The sequence below is a fragment of the Ptychodera flava genome, chromosome 8 (assembly GCF_041260155.1).
Source record: "Ptychodera flava strain L36383 chromosome 8, AS_Pfla_20210202, whole genome shotgun sequence".
NCBI classification, from domain to species: Eukaryota; Metazoa; Hemichordata; class Enteropneusta; family Ptychoderidae; genus Ptychodera; species Ptychodera flava.
This window is the reverse complement of record NC_091935.1, coordinates 12354907-12373529: the sequence shown is the minus strand read 5'-3', so window position 1 is coordinate 12373529 and position 18623 is coordinate 12354907. Positions and strand designations below refer to the sequence as shown.

At 41.0% G+C, this 18623-nt stretch overlaps 1 protein-coding gene and 1 long non-coding RNA gene across 5 annotated transcripts in view; one reads left to right on the top strand and one right to left on the bottom strand.

Moving 5' to 3' along the window:
- Positions 1-3649: 3649 nt before the first annotated feature.
- The window catches only part of LOC139138505 (GTP-binding protein Di-Ras2-like), a 68805-nt gene continuing 53831 nt past the window's right edge, over positions 3650-18623 (bottom strand). For 3 of the 4 annotated variants that reach the window (XM_070706908.1, XM_070706907.1, XM_070706905.1), the window contains one exon: positions 3650-5442. In XM_070706908.1, coding sequence (XP_070563009.1) covers positions 4813-5409 — 597 coding nt within the window. In that variant the 5' untranslated portion in view covers positions 5410-5442 and the 3' untranslated portion in view covers positions 3650-4812. Of the gene's footprint in view, positions 5443-8733; positions 8912-18623 lie in introns of those variants that run through there. The other variant, XM_070706906.1, reaches the window with a different exon arrangement.
- On the top strand, positions 13458-15321 carry LOC139138504 (uncharacterized). Its single transcript, XR_011553627.1, has 2 exons — positions 13458-13815; positions 14997-15321. It is a non-coding gene; the product is annotated as an uncharacterized lncRNA (long non-coding RNA).

Sequence of the window (18623 nt, the reverse complement as noted above, 5' to 3'; positions counted from 1 at the left end):
TTTCCCATTGAGTAACATTCACATTATCCCCATACACTTCTTGTAAAATTGCAAACTTTACTTTTTGATGTTTCAACCATTGAAATATATATCTCTACGTTTTGTGTTATTACCTAAACCTCTTACATTTAAAGTTATAATGTTTATTTTGTCACTCATCGTTTTCTTTGTTTCCTCTTCCTTTTGCGTTTCTTCCTTCCACTTGATTCCGTATTCGAGCTACTTCGGAGTATCGGTGGCGATTCTGGCGATAGATCGGACATTTCTTCTTTTGTAGTGTCGCAATCGACGAAATGTTCGTTGCCGCTCTCACTGATGTTCGTAGACTCATCTTCATGTGAATCGCTGTCTCGTATGCAGTCGTCACGAAGCGAAGCGCTCGAAACAGTCCGATTTTCAGTGAAGAATGAAGTTATCGACCGTTGTGTAATATGGTGTTCCGATGATGAGGGTTCGCGTCCGGTTTTTCCTCTGCGACAGTCTCTTGACCGAGGTACTTCTTGGCGCGAATCTCTTTGTTCGTTGTCTGTTGGAGTCGATGACTGTGACGGTTGTACCAGCACCGGTTCTGCAGGAATAGATGAAGGCCGGGATGTCAAAGTTCCCTCATCGCTGGAAAGTCCTGTGATTGGCTGTTGAGGCGCATCGGAATTTAAGCCATTCGTCACTGCCATTGATAACGTAGTTTCAACACTTTTCACAATCGGTTCGGTTTGCTTGTCATGTTTTTGTGCAACACATTCTTTAGCAAGATGTCCGCAACCTAAACAAATTCTGCATTTCGTGGGATTTGTACAACGGGAGCGATAATGACCCGGTTGTAAGCAATTGTTGCAGACAGCTTCTGATTGATTTTGCGCATTGATGAAAAGTCTTGCTGTAAATAAGCCAACTTTAGTAAACTTTGGTAGTTCTTTGCTTGGTTTTTCAGCAAATACAGTTCGATCCCCATTGCATATATTTGTAAGCTTGCCATTGATTCTCCATCTTTGTCTGTTGACCCGAGATTTAATTTTCAGGCCCAAAGCAGTCAAAGCTCCCTCAATGACACGATCATCCAAAGACAACGGCAAATCTTTCACGGTGATCTTGATGCCATCTTCGTGTAATTCACGTCGAAATGGATTTTTGTCCCACAATTCTACTGCTTTACCACGTAGGGACAAACCGTGTTGTAGTAATATCAACTTATCTGCATTGTCTTTGGGGTATATTCTCCAAAGTCCTCGAATTCGCTGCAAGCCGTCAATATTGTCAATTGGCACGACCTCTGCAATACCAGCAAGGATTTCCTCATCTCTTTTTAACCATTGCTGGTTTCTGCCTTGACAACATCTGACTGTTTCAGGAACAGGACAGACTTTCTTTCTTCACCAAACTCAGCGTCTACATTCGTATGAGCCACTTGTGCGTAACTTCGTGCAGTGGTAACACTGGCAGCCATGCTGGGTGTGGTTCCTTTGTTGCGACCAAAACTGAGTTGAGATGAAACCTTCTCTGAAAGCACCCAAAAGCGTAGAAAGTAGCACAAAATTGGTTTCCTTCACCGTATAAGCAAGTAAACTCGTGCTTCCACGACTTAGAAGTCGAAGAAAATTTTGGTGGGATGACAATTTTGTCAAAAAGTAGCGCAGCGTTCTGACACTGTTTCCGTAGATGACAGATGTAGAGCGCCCTCCCTGTCAGTGGTTTCTTTACAGTAAGCTATCTACACTTTGTTTTAGCCCTCCAAATCGGCCTGCCAATGCTTACTATCTGTATCCTTCTACGAATTCAACTGCAACCTATTGGTATACCAATTGCCCACTGGGACACAATGCTCTGAATTCTACCGTCGCCCGTCTTTGCAAGAAAGCTGGACTTGAAGGATATCACACAAACCACTCCTTGAGGGCCACAGCAGCCACACGACTGTATGATGCCAGTGTTGACGAACAACTGATTTGTGAAAAAACTGGTCACAGAAACGAGGCGGTTAGAAACTATAAACGAACATCAGACAACCAGCAACACGACATAAGTAGAATTCTACAAGGTCTGTAGTATTGTAAACAACTTTAAGCTTTAGCGCATATCAATTTTTGTCGCCTTTATAAAATGTAACCCAGTCATTTTTTTCAGATTGTTGCCCAAAGTTTGATTTTAAAAGTGTAACCAATAAAATTTGATGTCCATTCGGTCAAAAATTACCTACAAGATTTCAGAACAATTCATAATAATTGATAAAAGTTGTTCTAAAATTTTCGCGGGAAAAATTACAGCACCCAAAGGATTAACATGGTGTCTTCGGAAATGTTCTTATATTTCATATGAGACATAAATAGCTAGAACAAAATTAAATGTGAAAATGAACGAAGGCGATCAAATGTATGCAAGTTAAGTAATTTCTGAGTGATTGACGGACAAAGAACCTCTTACTGTGCCGTGCTATCCTTCACATTACTAAAGGAATATTCTTGGAATTCGATTGCAGGGACCGTGACTGAACAACAACACCACCAAAGAGAACATGCCTTGTATCGCGGGAAGCGACAGTATGCCATGCAGCATGTGATAAGCGGAGCACTGAAGAAAAAGAATTATCTGGGGAGAAAAAGCTATCTAACTGCTGCGTTGTCAAAGAATCATCTTCCTTAAATATCACTATTAATCTGTCAAATAAACATTTGTCACAATAACTAAACTAACGGAAACTAACTCACTACTGCGCAGACTCAAAGGTAACGCATTCAATCGTTGGGAAAATCTGGCCTGGGCTGCCAAATTCCGAATAGGTTTGTACGAAGTAGGAGAGACACAAGAGAAGAAATGAGTTTATTTTTAAAAATTCACCGACTTGAACCAAGTCTAGCCAATGACTTGTGTTGAATAGATTTACATCGTGTATGTATGTATGTATGTATGTATGTATGTATGTATGTATGTATGTATGTATGTATGTATGTATGTATGTATGTATGTATGTATGTATGTATGTATGTATGTATGTATGTATGTATGTATGTATGTATGTATGTATGTATGTACATGTATGTACATGTATGTATGTATGTATGTATGTATGTATGTATGTATGTATGTATGTATGTATGTATGTATGTATGTACGTGTGTATGTATGTATAATGTATGTATGTATGTCCGTGTATTCGTATCTCCAGTGAATCTATGTACTGTAGGCCTATAGTCTGCTAGCTTTTCATATATATATATATATATATATATATATATATATATATATATATATATATATATATATATATATATATATCACATACACGTCGTCTATTAAACCATCGCTCATTCGATAGATGAATCTACGTCAAAACGTGTTTATTGATCTCATGACTTTGTATCGGGGTTCTATTCTTACAACGTGTCCCTAACTTCCGAATTGCACACTCGGTTACTCTCCCTGAGCAACACAGCTTCCCATGGTGCATCATCATGGTCAGCTTTCCAGTCTTCCTGATATTGTGAGCACCATTCGTGAATTTACGGTGATTCTGCTCTTCTGACCTTATATGTTTGGTACCGAATTGTCTGTAAGCTTTTTCCCAGGGCGAAGTGTCATACCTTATGGCCATAACAATCTGAAGCGCTCGGTCAAGCTTCTCTGTCGGCAAGTAAAAGACGACAACCCAGAAATAGACCGTTAATATTTCTCTTTTATTCGGAGTTAAGTTTGTTCAATTTAACAAGATCGTCTCGTGTAAATACGCATATTTTTTCTGTAAAAATCAACAATAGTCATGATAGATTGATAATCGTTATTAAGAAATACACTAATTCGTAAAGAGCATTATTCAAATTAGACAATTGGACACACAACAGTGGGAATATTTTGTTTCTATGTACAAACGTTGGTGTTATTTTCCAACCCCGAAATTATTATTTTAAAACAGTCCTCGAAATGCACTGGTAGCTCTGATCGAAAACTTTTAAGCAGCAACGAGCTGGATTTACGGCCCGTAAAACAGTACAGAACTTGCGATAGATGGAGACACAGAGCTTAAGAACTACGACTTTGAATCCGTTGATGTTACACCCGCAAATGACGGGGAGACTGAAAAACAAGTCACGTGATTCACATACGGAACGGCACGCCATTCCAGTTCTCGCGCTAATTCTTTATAAAAGGCACTTTGTCGATTCCAATTACATCATGCGAACACATGAAAACGACTCGGCGGTTCATAATACACCCTTCCTTTAAAACGAGCTAACATTTCAAAAAATTGCTAGACTTCGATGGAAGTCTTTGACTGAAAGAAAACACACATGTACGCCCTGTATAATGAATACAAAGTCTGACTCCTCTTTTGCCAAATTTTGGCGCCGTTGAGATCTAAAAACTTCAAATGTCGTATCAATTGAACATTTTGCTTGCTCAATTACAAGACCGAGTTCCAAAATCACGGTTATCGTTTCGCCGCGAAGCTCTTCATGTTCCTCTCACACTGTTTTTGATTTATTTTGTGCGGAAAAATGTCTCCTCGGTACAAAGTTCTAAAAAGGTTGTAAATAGGCACTATATACAGGTTCGTTTTCTCGCTAACATTCGGACATTGTCCCTTCAGTCTGCAGTTGTCAATTCCGGAAGACCAGCATCCGGCGAGTGTTAATACAGCTATACTCGATCATCTACTAGATACTTCAATCGACCATCCGATTGCCCCAACTATCGATTACATCATTAGATGACGCGCCACCATCCAGACTCGCTCATCACTCGTTGTCGCGTCCAAAGTCCGCCCTCCAAAGAGTTCTTTCCTCCACTAAAGAAATTCTGGCCAAATATGTCTTTGTCCGCTCACATAACCACACACTTTCCTTTCAGCTTTTCCCGCCTCTTTTGGGACTTTGATTTCTTGCTTTCCAATTGCAAACTCATTGTCCTTCGTTTTTCCAACTGCAGGAGATCCTGAAAAAGTTCCTTCACGTTGAAATTCGTTTTGGCTGAAGTTTCCAGGAAGGCGCAACCCCACTGTTTCGCTATATCGGCACCGTCCTTCGTCGATACTTCTCTGCAGGCCTCGTCGCATTTGTTGCCGACGAGCATGATCGGGATCCCGTCGATATCGCCCTTGATCTCGCAGATGACGTCGAAGATGGGTTTCAGCTCCTCGAGGGACTGCCTGCTGGTGATGGAGTACACCAAGATGAACGCGTGGCCCTTGGATATCGAAAGTCGCTGCATTGCCGGGAACTGGTGCGAACCGGTGGTGTCGGTGATTTGAAGGGTGCACACGTTCTTGTTGCAGCTGATGACCTGGCGATATGTATCTTCGATGGTCGGGATGTAGCTTTCGCGAAACGTGCCACGCACGAAACGTAGCACGAGCGAGCTTTTGCCGACACCCCCGGCGCCGAACACCACCACCCGATAGTCATTGCTCTGCTCGGGCATGACTCTGAGACGAATACTGCGATCTTTAGGCAGCTGCAAAATTTAAAAGAGAGAGAGAAAAAAACGAAAGAATTAGCACACTGTGTCAGTGGGAGTATAGCCGGGAGACAGCTTTTATGCATTCATTACTCAACCAAAAATCTAGGACGCTTTAAATGTCAGACAGAATGCGATGTTTTCCAGGTCATCTTATTTGCTTACCCCATCTCTCAACACACACACTCATCTCCCGATTCAAATGTCGAACAAGTCGATTGGATTTTCGTTTGGCGTGTTTTCCCCTCCGCTTCAAGAAAACTCTCGATGGTTTGGGGGTATAATCAATAAAATCAGGCATCGGAGCATCGTGTTCGAGAAGTTTGCAGCAAAATAGGTCCTGTATCCATTAATAGTAGAATAACAGTTATGGCGGACGGTAACGATCGGATTATGGACTCTACACGGGATTGCGGGGCAGTTGTAGTTGCGCTGACGGGGATAAATGCTGCCCTTCGTCAATTAATTACATTAAGACGTTCAAACAGACGCGCATGCGCCCACACTGATGACGGTCACTCGGCTCGATAACTGTCACTGTCGTTGAAGAAGAAAAAAACAACATTCTAGCACAAATATCGAATGACAGTTGCTTTGAGACTGCGTGCACGAATGCAAGTCACGTTCGCGAGGAAAAGACACGTCTCTCAAATGTGGATGTTTGTACTCGCGCAATATGTGAAATCTGCCATGGCAACATTTCAGTCGCATCCAATCGCTTGTGAAGTAATATACCAACCAAGTCGTCCACGAAGTGAGTTAATGTTTGAATTACCAGTATCTCACGACGACGTTTGAAAGACAATGGTCAGACGCATGGACAACATCCCAATGATGTTTACGCGCGCTGGTTAATGGCTGGTCCAATTGTAGAAAGGTATATCTTTATTTTTGAACAATCGGGATCAATAATTATACAAATATCCAGAACAAAAACAGGGATACCCGTGTCTCGATTTTTTGTAAACAACTTAAGGCCGGTAGCATGAATTTGCAGTAGAACGTGCGCGTGGACAAGTAAATCATCCATTCGAGTCAACAGCAGAGAATGCGGAAAACGTGTTTTCATTCACAGTCTGAGATAGACGCGATCGCTTTGCTAAATAAAAAGTAATCCTTTATCAAATCTTGATTCCTTAAGGTGTCTTTGGTATTCGAGTCACGATTCTCAGCTCTGTGACGAAGCTCAGCTTATAGCATTGAAGAGGTTGACAATAAAATACAGGTCGCGCGGTGAAATTTACACGTTGATTAAAAAGACCAGAGGAAGTCCACTTGATTAATACGAAATGTGTTCGTTAAGTCTACATCTTGCATCCATTCGCTACTTGGATGGTCGCTGATGCAGACTGGCCTTCTTAAAAGTCGAATATTGATGTTTTTCTAGCAATTTAGATTACGCTTTTACGTCATAGGCGACCTCATTAATTTTCACAAAGCGGCGCATTCATGAAGGATGATAATGGAAACGCATTGAGCGATATGAAAGAAATTATGAGACGAGAAATCAATGCGTGGTTGTCAGAAAAGTGAACAAATGAATTAGGTCTTACGGACACCCTCCACCAGCCTGAAAACACAGCAAGGCTATTTTCGGAGGGTGGCCACGCTTTGGTGATGCACACAAACATATGTTCAGTAATTTGGCGGAATATAGCGATGGATAAATTTTCTACGATATTTGTACCCTTCAAGTTGACCTACATTCATGCGAACCTTTAGAAATTCCTTCCTCGTTAAGAGTGTTTGGAGGTCCGTCTATTCAGAGTCATAAATAACTCAATCAATACTGGAAGGGTTAAGACTTCCTGGGAAAATGTACATTTTTTCTCCCAATATGAAAATATTTGAAGAATTCGTGACAATTTTTGAAATGTACACACATCTCCAGGTTTTTGACGTTACAAAGGATGTGTACTCACTGTAAACGTCACAATTACGGTGACTTAAAATGTGAACAATGGAGCAACTCAGGAAATACGACACGGTCTCCAAGATACTAATTGTGTTTTGTAAACTACTAAATCACCATATCGAACCGAGCACTCAGCTTGTGTTTGACCTGCAAGCATTAACATTTACAATCCCGCGTAAGTGGACAGGCGCGTGCTTGATTTTTTTTTTCACGTCAGATACCAGGATCACTTTTTCATACGGGGAAGGCATGCTTTGGCGCGAAACACGGCCGATGGTCAGTCAAATTAAGGTACAACTACGACTTGTTTTTAAAGCCGGCGTCGGCGAAATTAACGAGACTGTGTCAATTTCAACTCCTGGTGCATTCACATCGATTGACAGAAGAAGTGTGATTGCCGAGAGAGTGGGGTAATTGCAATTCACTTCATTCACGGGTTAATACGGGCAACGTCACACACTGGGCCTGATTTCAGAAAATAATCTGATACACGCGATGGAAATGAATCGCTCGGCTAATACAAGAATGCTGAGATTGGAGTGAAATCTCGCGCGCAGTTGACGCCGCTGGGCCTGACGTCCGATGTCATCGCTTTAATTTGAATGCACGGTCGGATTAACTGTGAGTGGCTGAACGGCCACAGTCGCAGTAAATATCTGCTGAGAATAAGGAGGAAATTCGACTGATGATGTATTGGGAAGCAACTTGACAACATAAAGATTCAACGTGTTTAAAGTATCTTATCAAAATCCCAGGCGCAGGTATCGTTATTATAAAGTTGAACGACAGATAATTCGAAAAAGGTACATCTTACAATTACACGCTTCGGTTTCCAACATGAGTGGACGAAATCGGGGAGCAAATGAGAAAAAATTGACGACACAAGCGCTTACGAGCTGGATTTTTGGCAAGAGTCCACAGTGTTGATTGATTCCTCGAACCCATCAATTGAAAATCGGGAAACCATAGATGATATGGAACGATAGTGAACATGATTTAATTAGTCGTCAGAGCGAATATCCCCTACGTGAAACGCTTATGCCTATTATTCTCAAACCCCAACGAATACAAATCCAATGAGAAAGCCATGCAATATTAATCGCCAGTGAACCGTGAACGGAGGATGCGTGAAGGAGACATCTGGCGACGCAAAGTGCGACTAGCCACTCCGCAAAGCTGAAGTTCCGACGTCAACAAGGGAGATCACTCGGGGTGTTCGGTAGTATGCCAAGCGACGAGACTGCACGTGAGGCAGATGAAATGAGCGGATCGGTTGACGACAAGTCTAGCTCCGTCCTCTCGCTAGGCGAACGTGAACAAGAAAATATCAAACAGTTTCACTAAAAACATAAGAAAAGCTATCAGACACCTACTGTAACTGACGTTGATTTCTTCGTGACAGTCATTTCACAAGGAGTTCTCTCACAGACGGGGAAGCGAGACTGAAATGCAAGGAGCGATGTCTCGTCGATCGTTCACCGCTGAATCTTGTATGGCAGTGGCTATACCGAGTGGAAGATGGATCATATAAGTAGGGGCCAGTCACTCATACGTGAAAGAAAAACACCCTGCTTGACGTCACAAGCTTTTTACTGGACTGTTCCATTTTGTTCCATTTTTATTACATATGTTTTTGCGCATGCGTAGAGGGTGTTTCTTTCAAAGGCCTCTTTTTACGCACTTTAGCGCATAACGACAATCATACATTGTTTGACTAAATCGTCATCAATCTCAAACCAGCAATAGTACTCGAAAGGAAACCTTTTCACGCGAGAAAATTAATATTCAGATAAACATGTCCAAAAACGTTCGACATAATATTTAAATCAGTCTAAGTAATGCATTATCATGGTAGCACCCTGGTTGTTTCCTTCTCAGTGATGTTTACCAAAAAAATCATTCATACGCAGTGAAAGCCGTATTGTGTGTTATCTAACTCCAAATGCTTGAATACGTTAAGGCGGCATTTACCACGTGGTTCATGGCAAGACTGAAGGGACAGTGATCGGAAAGCGAGTCTGAGCCTCAATATTGTTAAATCCAGTCACATTTTCATTTATTAAGTTTTGAACGGGTACATACGAAAATTCGCCTGTTATTAGAAATTAGGATAAGGCCCATGGTCCAAGGATTGGGGGTGCGTCGTCAGATAATTCAAAAACGTCTTTGCCGTCACAAAGCAAGGGGGAAACTCTAGGGAACTATCCGAGTCATCATTAGCGGTCTGTGGCTAGGGACGAATCAATGATTTGAAACATCAAATCAGCATAATCCATTGCCGATTTCACCAGAACCGTTACTTCTAACACTGTCGAGTTTGAGTTTTACAACGCCAGCTAGGACTTTACAAATGTGCTCTGTCCTCTTCTGATCGCAATCTCCGAATATTAAGTGTTAAATCGTTCGTGTTTACTGCGTAATATCTCAGGGGGAGACAATCTATTAACATGCATGCTTGCGCGTAAACACAACGTGAACTCCGACTCGAGTTACAAGAATTGCACGTTTCCCACACCGTGAAAGCACGACCATCGACACAATCCACAATGAAATATTTTTTGGCAAAACTTCGCTCGACCAAAGTCTGTATGGAGTGTGGACAGCGACAGCAATAGATACACGAATAAATTAATTGACTTACAAATTACAATTTATTAAGTATTAATGAAAGCCCTACTGCTACCACTAACATTACTACTACTACCATTGTACCAACAATAAGAGAAAGTCCCCAGGCATTTGGATGGAAGGAGATCAAAGTTGTTTTCCCTAAAAACGCAAAATCCAACCTCTGCACAATGGACGAGGAAAGAAGGAAAATTGGAGCGTCATCTTACCGAAATGATGACGTGTGAAAATTGTGTACGAAGGTTGGTGAACCCGATAGGCATGACACGTATATACACAAGGCGTACGCATGCATTGTTGACAGGAAGAAAACATCATATGGGACTGTATTGGTCGTGAAAATGATATGCTGTCAATTAGTCATATTTAGCAGTATTTTTGATCTTGACGACGTGTGTGGCATCCTGTGTATTTCAGATATCACAGATCTCTAAATATACCTACAAACTGGGGTCAAACATAAACGGCATTGAGCCGTTTGTCGACACGTTAAATGAGAGAGACGATTAAAAATACATACCACCGTTGAAAAATAATGATGCCAAGAAGGGCATTTCTAGTGTGCAATATTCTGTCGCACTGGTATTAAAATATTATGCATCATAACCTATAAAATGCATGTTTTCCTTGCACTGTGTAAATATAACGATCTCGTCAGCCTTCAAAAGGGTCGATGTCTCACTGAAGGTCAACGTTGTTGTTTGCATGAGGGCGCATTTTGGGGAATGTCCCAAATTGACGCACGTTTTGGGCTATGTCGTCCCAATATAGCAGATGTGAAGACGCCACCACTTCTATACTGCTGACTGAAAGTTCGAGAGGCGCAGACGACGAAATGTTCGTTTAGTCCAGTCCTCGGAAAGTCAGCTTACGTCGATTGCGCAGAATAAACAACTCGTATTTTTGAGGAAGTTTCGTTGAATCTACAGCCTCCAATCCCACCAGTATGATTTACACAGGTGGCAAATATGATTGCATTGTAAATTTAAGACAATTCAGGGAACGACAAAACGGGCACAGGACTCGGACGCATGGAACCAAGAGATGCAGGTTGTGAAAATGATCTAAAGCAAAATGGGTTCCTTTTTACTTACCGAAATCAGAAAAAGAAGATGCCTTACGTCAAAAAGATACTTTTTAAATTGAGCAAACACAGTTACTGTCAATGTGTACAGAAGTATTTGGAAACATTAGCAATAACTCGTTGACACCTAGACAATAGCCCCCTTCCACTCTGACTTCAAACTTTTTTACGTCAGTTTACCCGATTTCTTTACACTTTTACTAAAATCTCCACGAAAATTCATCGCCCTTTAATTTTCTGGATCGAACAAAAAACTTCATAGAAATAGCTTTCAGATGATATATAATACTTGGGTTGAAATACACAACTTGATGGCAAACTTCCCGTTTGAAAAGAGTGTGTCGCAAAGGCGGAATACTTACCCTTAAAGGTCAACTTAATTCGTTCATCAACAAAATTACCAACCTTGTCTACTTTTGGTAGTAGACAGTTTAAAAAGAACAGTAGACTTTACCTATGAAACAATACGCTGCCTGTGAGACTTTATTCCATATACGTAAGGTTTTTATTTGTCAAATACACTTGTACTCTTTCAAATTCTTCTACCCAAGTAATGCCATTTTCAGTCTTCTACACCCAGCGATGTACATTTTGAGCTTTCAAAAAGAATCATCTAAATTTTGTGTACGCTGAATTGAACAAATTCCACTGTCAAGTTGTAATTTATAAACATACTGAGATCTGTCACTCTGAGATCTATCACTTTATTTCCATGCACCTAAAGAATCTCTACTGAAACGTCGTACGCAACAAATACATCTAAGTCTAGACGAAATAAAAAGAGTGTCAGCGTGCTTTTTTACGTTTTTTATGATATATATATATATATTTTTGTGTATTTCTACCCAAGTAGCGTACACAAAATTTAGATTTGATATATATATATATTATATTATATATATATATATATATATATATATACATACTTTTTATAATATATTATTTATATATATATATATATATATAATTTATTATGTATATGTATATATATTTATATTATGTATATGTATATATATTAGTCACGAGTAGAATAAAGTCTACCAAACAGAAAAACAGCGAGACACTGCATAATGTATTTGTTTATTTATGAATTTTCATGAAGAGTTGCCTTTCACATCATACATTATTCAATCGATTTTATTAGCGAGACCTTCAGTTCGTACCGAGGAAGGTAGAAGTTCGCATTAGGATTGGGATAAAAATCTGACACTTTAAAATTCTCTGTGGTAAACTCTGTCCATTCGCGCCAAATTCAGCTTGTGTTCTGTTTATAGGAGTGCGTGACACGTTCTGTTGCATAACTATCCAGGGTATAATCTGTCCGTTGATGACGGACTTTCCCCGGATTTTGCCATACCCCGGCCGCGTGCCTTAAAATAACCATAAACATGACGTCTTCGAACGAGAGAAGGATACACCTAATTGCTGAGTTGAAGGCTGGGAGGCTTCCGGTCAAGAAATGAGAATTGCCTCGTTAAGTAAGAGCGTACACCCTTGGAAGTTTTCACGGAGTGCTGATGGGCAATGAAGCTATGCTTTCTCACTCGCTGTTTTACCTATATAAAATGCGAAGGCTACGACTTCAGTCATCGATGTACAATCCAATATTTTTAAACCACAGATTCTTTTCAGTAAGAAGGGCATTTCTCCCTAAATTTATCCGGCATGGCCTTTCCTGGTAGCCTTAACATGCCAAATACGGGTTGCCAAGGCAGAATTCAGAAGGGGCTCATCATCTCGTCACGACCTGGAAGCTTTGAAAAAGCACGCAAATCGCAAAAACGTGTGCTCGTAGCATGTGGATAATATGCACCTCTATCGTGCTCGTAGTACACATTATCCGGTTCATGCGATAACGAATCAAAAACGTAGAGACAATCAACACACAAGGTTTGTATTTTTCAGTTTCTCTCTGACCTCAAAGTTCTTTCACAGCGCGCTGTTGCCATGGCGCGGCGAGACATGCCATCTGTAGTCATTCACATCAGTTCTGAACTTCAACAACAAGGTCATGGTACATCCTTTTAACGCATTTCCTCAATGACTTCAATTGTACCTGGCCTCGTACAATTTGTACACTATCCCGATTCACGTTTCCTGTTTGTCTGGTTCGTTTCGACGAAAATGAGCAGTAATACGGCCACTAACCGAACAGATTTTCCTATTAGTACACGCTCTCAAATTTCTGCGTAAAATAATGTTTTATGAACCAAGGCAATCATAATGCTAAACATCATCTGTTTTTCCAGCCTTAGTCACGATAGCATTTCTGCTACAAGGCTAGGGTCAAAAGAAGGACAGCCGATACCTTGCCGCCTCGATTTCAGAGCTGATGTACTTCCGGCTGCCTCGATGTAGCTATTCCTGTCCATAGTAGCATCTCCTGTCCATAGGTAGCGATGTAAAGGGGTCTCCGAGAGAGGTAGGGTGCACGTGACTCGATTTTCTACCAATTGCAATGCAAGAGACACCCGAAGGCACTCCTAAATTATTGAAAAGCAACGCCGATGGAATATTCTCTATCGTCAGTTTGATTCCTTGCGAAGTTTTAGCGCTACAGGGTGTTAACGATAAGAATTACATGTGTGTCATCTTGTCTAGCCACGAAGCAAACATTTGGAATCAGGGACTCGGCGAAATATCGGCCAAGTTCGTGATAGCAACTTGAAGCCCGCACGACTTTGATGGTGCCCTCTCCTTTACCAAGTGCAAATACAAGCTTGTCTGTCAAGAGTACTTCATGGTAAGTCCTTCGATGCGAAAACGTAACGTTGTCAATGCTTTGAAAAAGAAACCTTCCATGGAAGTCGTTGATACACCATGTACCTGGCGGAAAACTTGCCCCGCTAAACTTTGGGTGCTGGATGGAAAATCCTGTATACCATTTTACATGTACATTCCGAGAAGACAACAATGCCATATTATTATTTTTTTAATATCCTAATCAATTATAAGGCATCTGGTAATTCTAGCTGCGGAAGCTCTGAAGGTTGCGGGAAAGAGGAACTCTGTGGTTCAGAACACAAAGGGTAAAGAAGAAGTTTGCGCAGTATTGAGGTTGAATGCGCCTCCGGGATAGATACTTGGACTGTCAAACTTTTCAAAATCATTTCTGATCTGCCACTTGTGGGGGTTCATTTGGAGCCCTTGGGGTAAGAATAACTTTCACCGTCTTAGTTTTTTGAAAATCGAAAATTTTATTTTTCTGCATGGAGTTAACACAGGGATGGCGGCCATTTTGAATTTCAAATATCGGTAAATCTTGAGTAAATTGTTTCTCTAGTACCAAAATTTGCACGGTGACGCCTGATTTTTATTCTTGATTTTGAAAGAGAATTGTTTAAAGATTCCTCGAGGAAAGTTTGTGAAAATTTTCTATCTTTCACTGTCGAGGCGTATACTGTCTTTTCTGCATTGATGAGAATACGTCTCACCTCATTTACGATTATCATCAGACAACACACTGACAAAATTGCGAAACAATTACCAACGTCCCTCGGTGGAATTAACTTTACCCTGTGCCATTTCACTAATACACTAATTGTGCAATTTGGTTTTTTCCGCTGCGTCACTTTCGAGGAATTTTTACGAAAACCACACGGGGACGCGTCAATAGCCCTTCAGTAGATTGCCGAATTGCCGCCTGCGGCCCACGTGCCCGGTTAACTCGTCAAGCGGGATTCGCCGCACAACAAGTTTGCCGCAGTGCCGCGCAGCATGGCGTATCGTCTGCTATATCCTCTGGGATCAAACTACGAGGAAACGCTTCCCGCTTTCTTGCTTTCTCTGAAAGTCAAAAGTCGTGACTATATCACTTATAACATCAATTTTACTAATCCTATCAAACTCGATGGGTTTTGAATAGGATAAATGATGCTATTAGGAGAATAATTACGTAAATTGCCTCGTTTATTTTTTTTCCAGTTTCTGTTTTCTGATTCTATTTTAGCTGTCGTGAACACATTCAGTCTCGTACGACATCTCCATCATTGCAACTACGTCTTTTATGGAAATTTAGCGGGATGCACCAACTTGCTTCAAGTTTTGAAAACACACCTTCCAGAATCATCGATTTGTGGATGGACTAGGCGAAATGGAAATTGTATACTTCTCCTTTGATTGGAAATAATCTGTTTTAATTACCATTACGTCACTACATGATGTTATTTCTTTGACGTCACGAGGGAGAAAAGGAGAAAGTTTGCAGCTGTTCCTTAGGTCGACTGGTATTATTAACGTCGCCGTTCCCTGCCTGATCCACATCCAGCTTTTAGAAAAGAAAAAATCGGAGAATAGAATTCAGATGAAACCCCACAGGATCAAATGCCAAATAGTGTCTGGATGTGACGCAATGCATGAATCGTTGCTAGTTATAATATGAGAGGTCAGATCTGCAGGTGTGGTGAGACGGGGGCGTGAAATTATTTGGTTGCTAAGGCGCTCCGAATGAAAAACGTGCCAGTGTAAAAATCAAGTACTATGCCCAGCATAAACGGCATAAATCGTACTATACAGACTCGGCCTCTCTGTCACAACGCCGAACATTGACCAGGATTTTCTATATAGGCTTCAGTCTCAGCACTCCACATCAATGTGAGCAAATCGAACAGATGCAGTCTTTCTTAAGTAGTCAAATGGCACAATATTTCAGGATATTGCGAGACCCAGTTTCCTCAAACGGAAATGAATAAATGAATCGGAAACGTTCGTGAGGTCACTGCGATGTTGGATCTGGTTGCGGGCGAATCGATCGATCGATCGTATCGGCCGTGACCCGGACTACATCCACGTGCGTAAAGTACTTCCTTCATGTCGTCAGCTGCTGTTGGAGTTCCGTCACTCCGCGGAGGGAAAAATCGAAGCGGCTATGTCAAGAGAAATATGGATTTTTAAAGAAAAGCGTAAGGCAGCTTGGCTGACGTAAGGTTACTCTCGGGATGTACAACGCAGCAACGCGCAGAGCATGTGCGACGCTTAAGTCGATTTTTGCATATCCTTGTGAGAGCTGTTTCCCGTGTCAGCGTCATCACCTGCCGCTCGGCAACGCCTTCGTGGGTATTGAAAGTATCGATCAACGACCCACTCTATAGATGATTAACCATTGTGGGGCGAACAATCATAATTTCCTGGAACGAATTCACTTTCAATACAATTTTGTAAAAAGATTATGGACTTCCACAGTGTCAAACGGAACTTAAGGTGGCTGTACTCTGCTTCTCGTGAAAGGTCGTTGTCATGGCTACGGAAAAGGAAGATGTTACATGATGAATTGATAAGTTAAGTGCAGTCAACTGTGCCATGATAAGATCCTCACACTGCTTTGCTATAGCACTATGCAATACGCTGACTTATGAATGAAACCGGTGAGATCATTTTAAGTTTACGTCTCCATGGAAACAGGACTTTGCAATGAATATAATGTTTTCTTATGTATTTTTCACATGAGGTTCGTATAATTTTTATTTTAAGACCTTTTAAATTTACAAGCGTTTCGTACTTATACCTTTCAAATGACGTAGGAGGGTTCGACCGAATAACAATTCCACCACCCCCCCCCCCCCGAAAAAACAAAACAAAACAAAAAATACACCACGGCGCTGTTACACATCCTTAATTATTCGTTAGCGGAGCTATCGGGGATTTCATTTTTGATGTTTAGCATTATGATTCAAACGTGCTAAGATTGAACATTACGGGAACAACAAACACTTGGGGTTTTCAGCCCTTGTAGACTGCAGAAGACGAAGTCTTCGTGTTTTGTGCGTCGAAAATGTTAACTAGCGCACACACCTGACAGAAACTGAACGTGAACTTCAAACCTTGTTGCGATGCCATGTTACAAAATCTGTCAAATGGTTCTACCTCGGAGGCCAAGTCACAAAAGTAACGCAAGACATCGTTTAACAGTTCACTGAAGGCTGCAGAGCAGTCTTGCACGCGTCGCGGAACGTGAGACGGTTCTCACGGCAGAGTGCAAGACTTTGTATGTGAAAAAAAAGAAATCCAGTGACGTCGTATGTCGCATTGTGATGTTTTCCGTTCCATAACAAAATGTGACTCCCCCACGTTTTCTTTATCCAAACGGAATGTTAGAGACCGTACAGTTGCCTCACCGGTAGAAAGAAGTAAGGACGGTCCCTTCCGTTTCTTATGACAGCTGAGTAATTGAACGGGCGTTTTTTTCATCCTGTGGGAGTCCTTGGTTTTTCGCTTTTTCAAAGCCAAGAGCAACAACGATATCCCGGCATGTATAGTTGGCATGCTACAGACTTGGACATGCAAAGACGCCATGTACCAGATCAATGTTAAGCAGCTTTCATCCCCGGTTACCGTAGACAGCTATGAAAAAGGCAACCAACCGTATGGATCTTCAGAAATTTCACTGTGAAAATGCTTTCGTCAAGAAAGTACTAGTATGAATGCTATCTTCCTCCGGAGTGAAAGCAGAGACCTTCAAAAGACCGTACTTTCCACTATAGACCCTTGGAAGGAAAAAATACAGTTTAATCGTTCGTGTCTTTTGCGGATAATATATATATATATATATATATATATATATATATATATATATATATATATATCACAAAGAATGTTAAAAGCGATGGATTAATAACAACGCGCTGAGTAATCTGACATAGTGTCAGCCGTACCGGAATTAATTTATAGAACCCGACAGATGGTTCTGTTACTTGCTTAGCACAGCGTAAAGTGGCAGAATCGGTGGGAAGAGCCCCGACGAAATCATCGTGGAACAGCCCACACATGTACAGGTGTTTCGGAAGGTTTCTGTCACACCGTCAAAATTAAGCTAAAAATATCTTATATATCTAAAATTGACTAGCTAATCCGAGGCTCCATTAAATATAGATACCGGAGTAGCTTATTAAAATCTCACTTAATGTCAATATTTATCGTTTCTAAAATTATTACAATGGCACCTACAAAACAGTCTTTGTGGTTCATGAATGGACTCCCTGCACGATCAATATTTTTTATCGATTCGAGATAGCTGTGTACGCCCGTTTCCTGCAATTAGCGTTTTTTTTCCACGACGAACGGGATGGAAATTTGAGAACATTTTGTCTGGCACTGCGGACTCACTGCTTAATATTTTATAAGAAGATAGATGAGAGAAGTCAAACTGAAAAGTTCAAGACAAAAGATCAGTCGATAGTCGCCAATAAGGCGCTTTAAATAAAATTCTTTGTTTTCGTCCGCGTGCTGGTAGGTTTTCAGAGAAAATTAAGAAAACGAACAAAATGTTAACACTATTACAAATAAAAATATCATTTTTTCAAAAGAAACCAAATAAAAAATGAGTTTATGTTAATACACCTGCGGTTTTTTTGGTCTGTGTTTGTTTTTTCCCCTGGCTGGCCGGAAGGTTTTTCATAAATCCAAGGACGGCAAACAGAGATTTTTCTTTAAATGGCCTAAGTGAGAGTACGCTTTTAACCATCGATAAGTAGCGCCCGCTGTCGGGCAGATTTTCTAAAAATAACAAAAGTCGGTTGAAGCACTCCTTCAGTGCAATTTCAACACCTTCAAAGA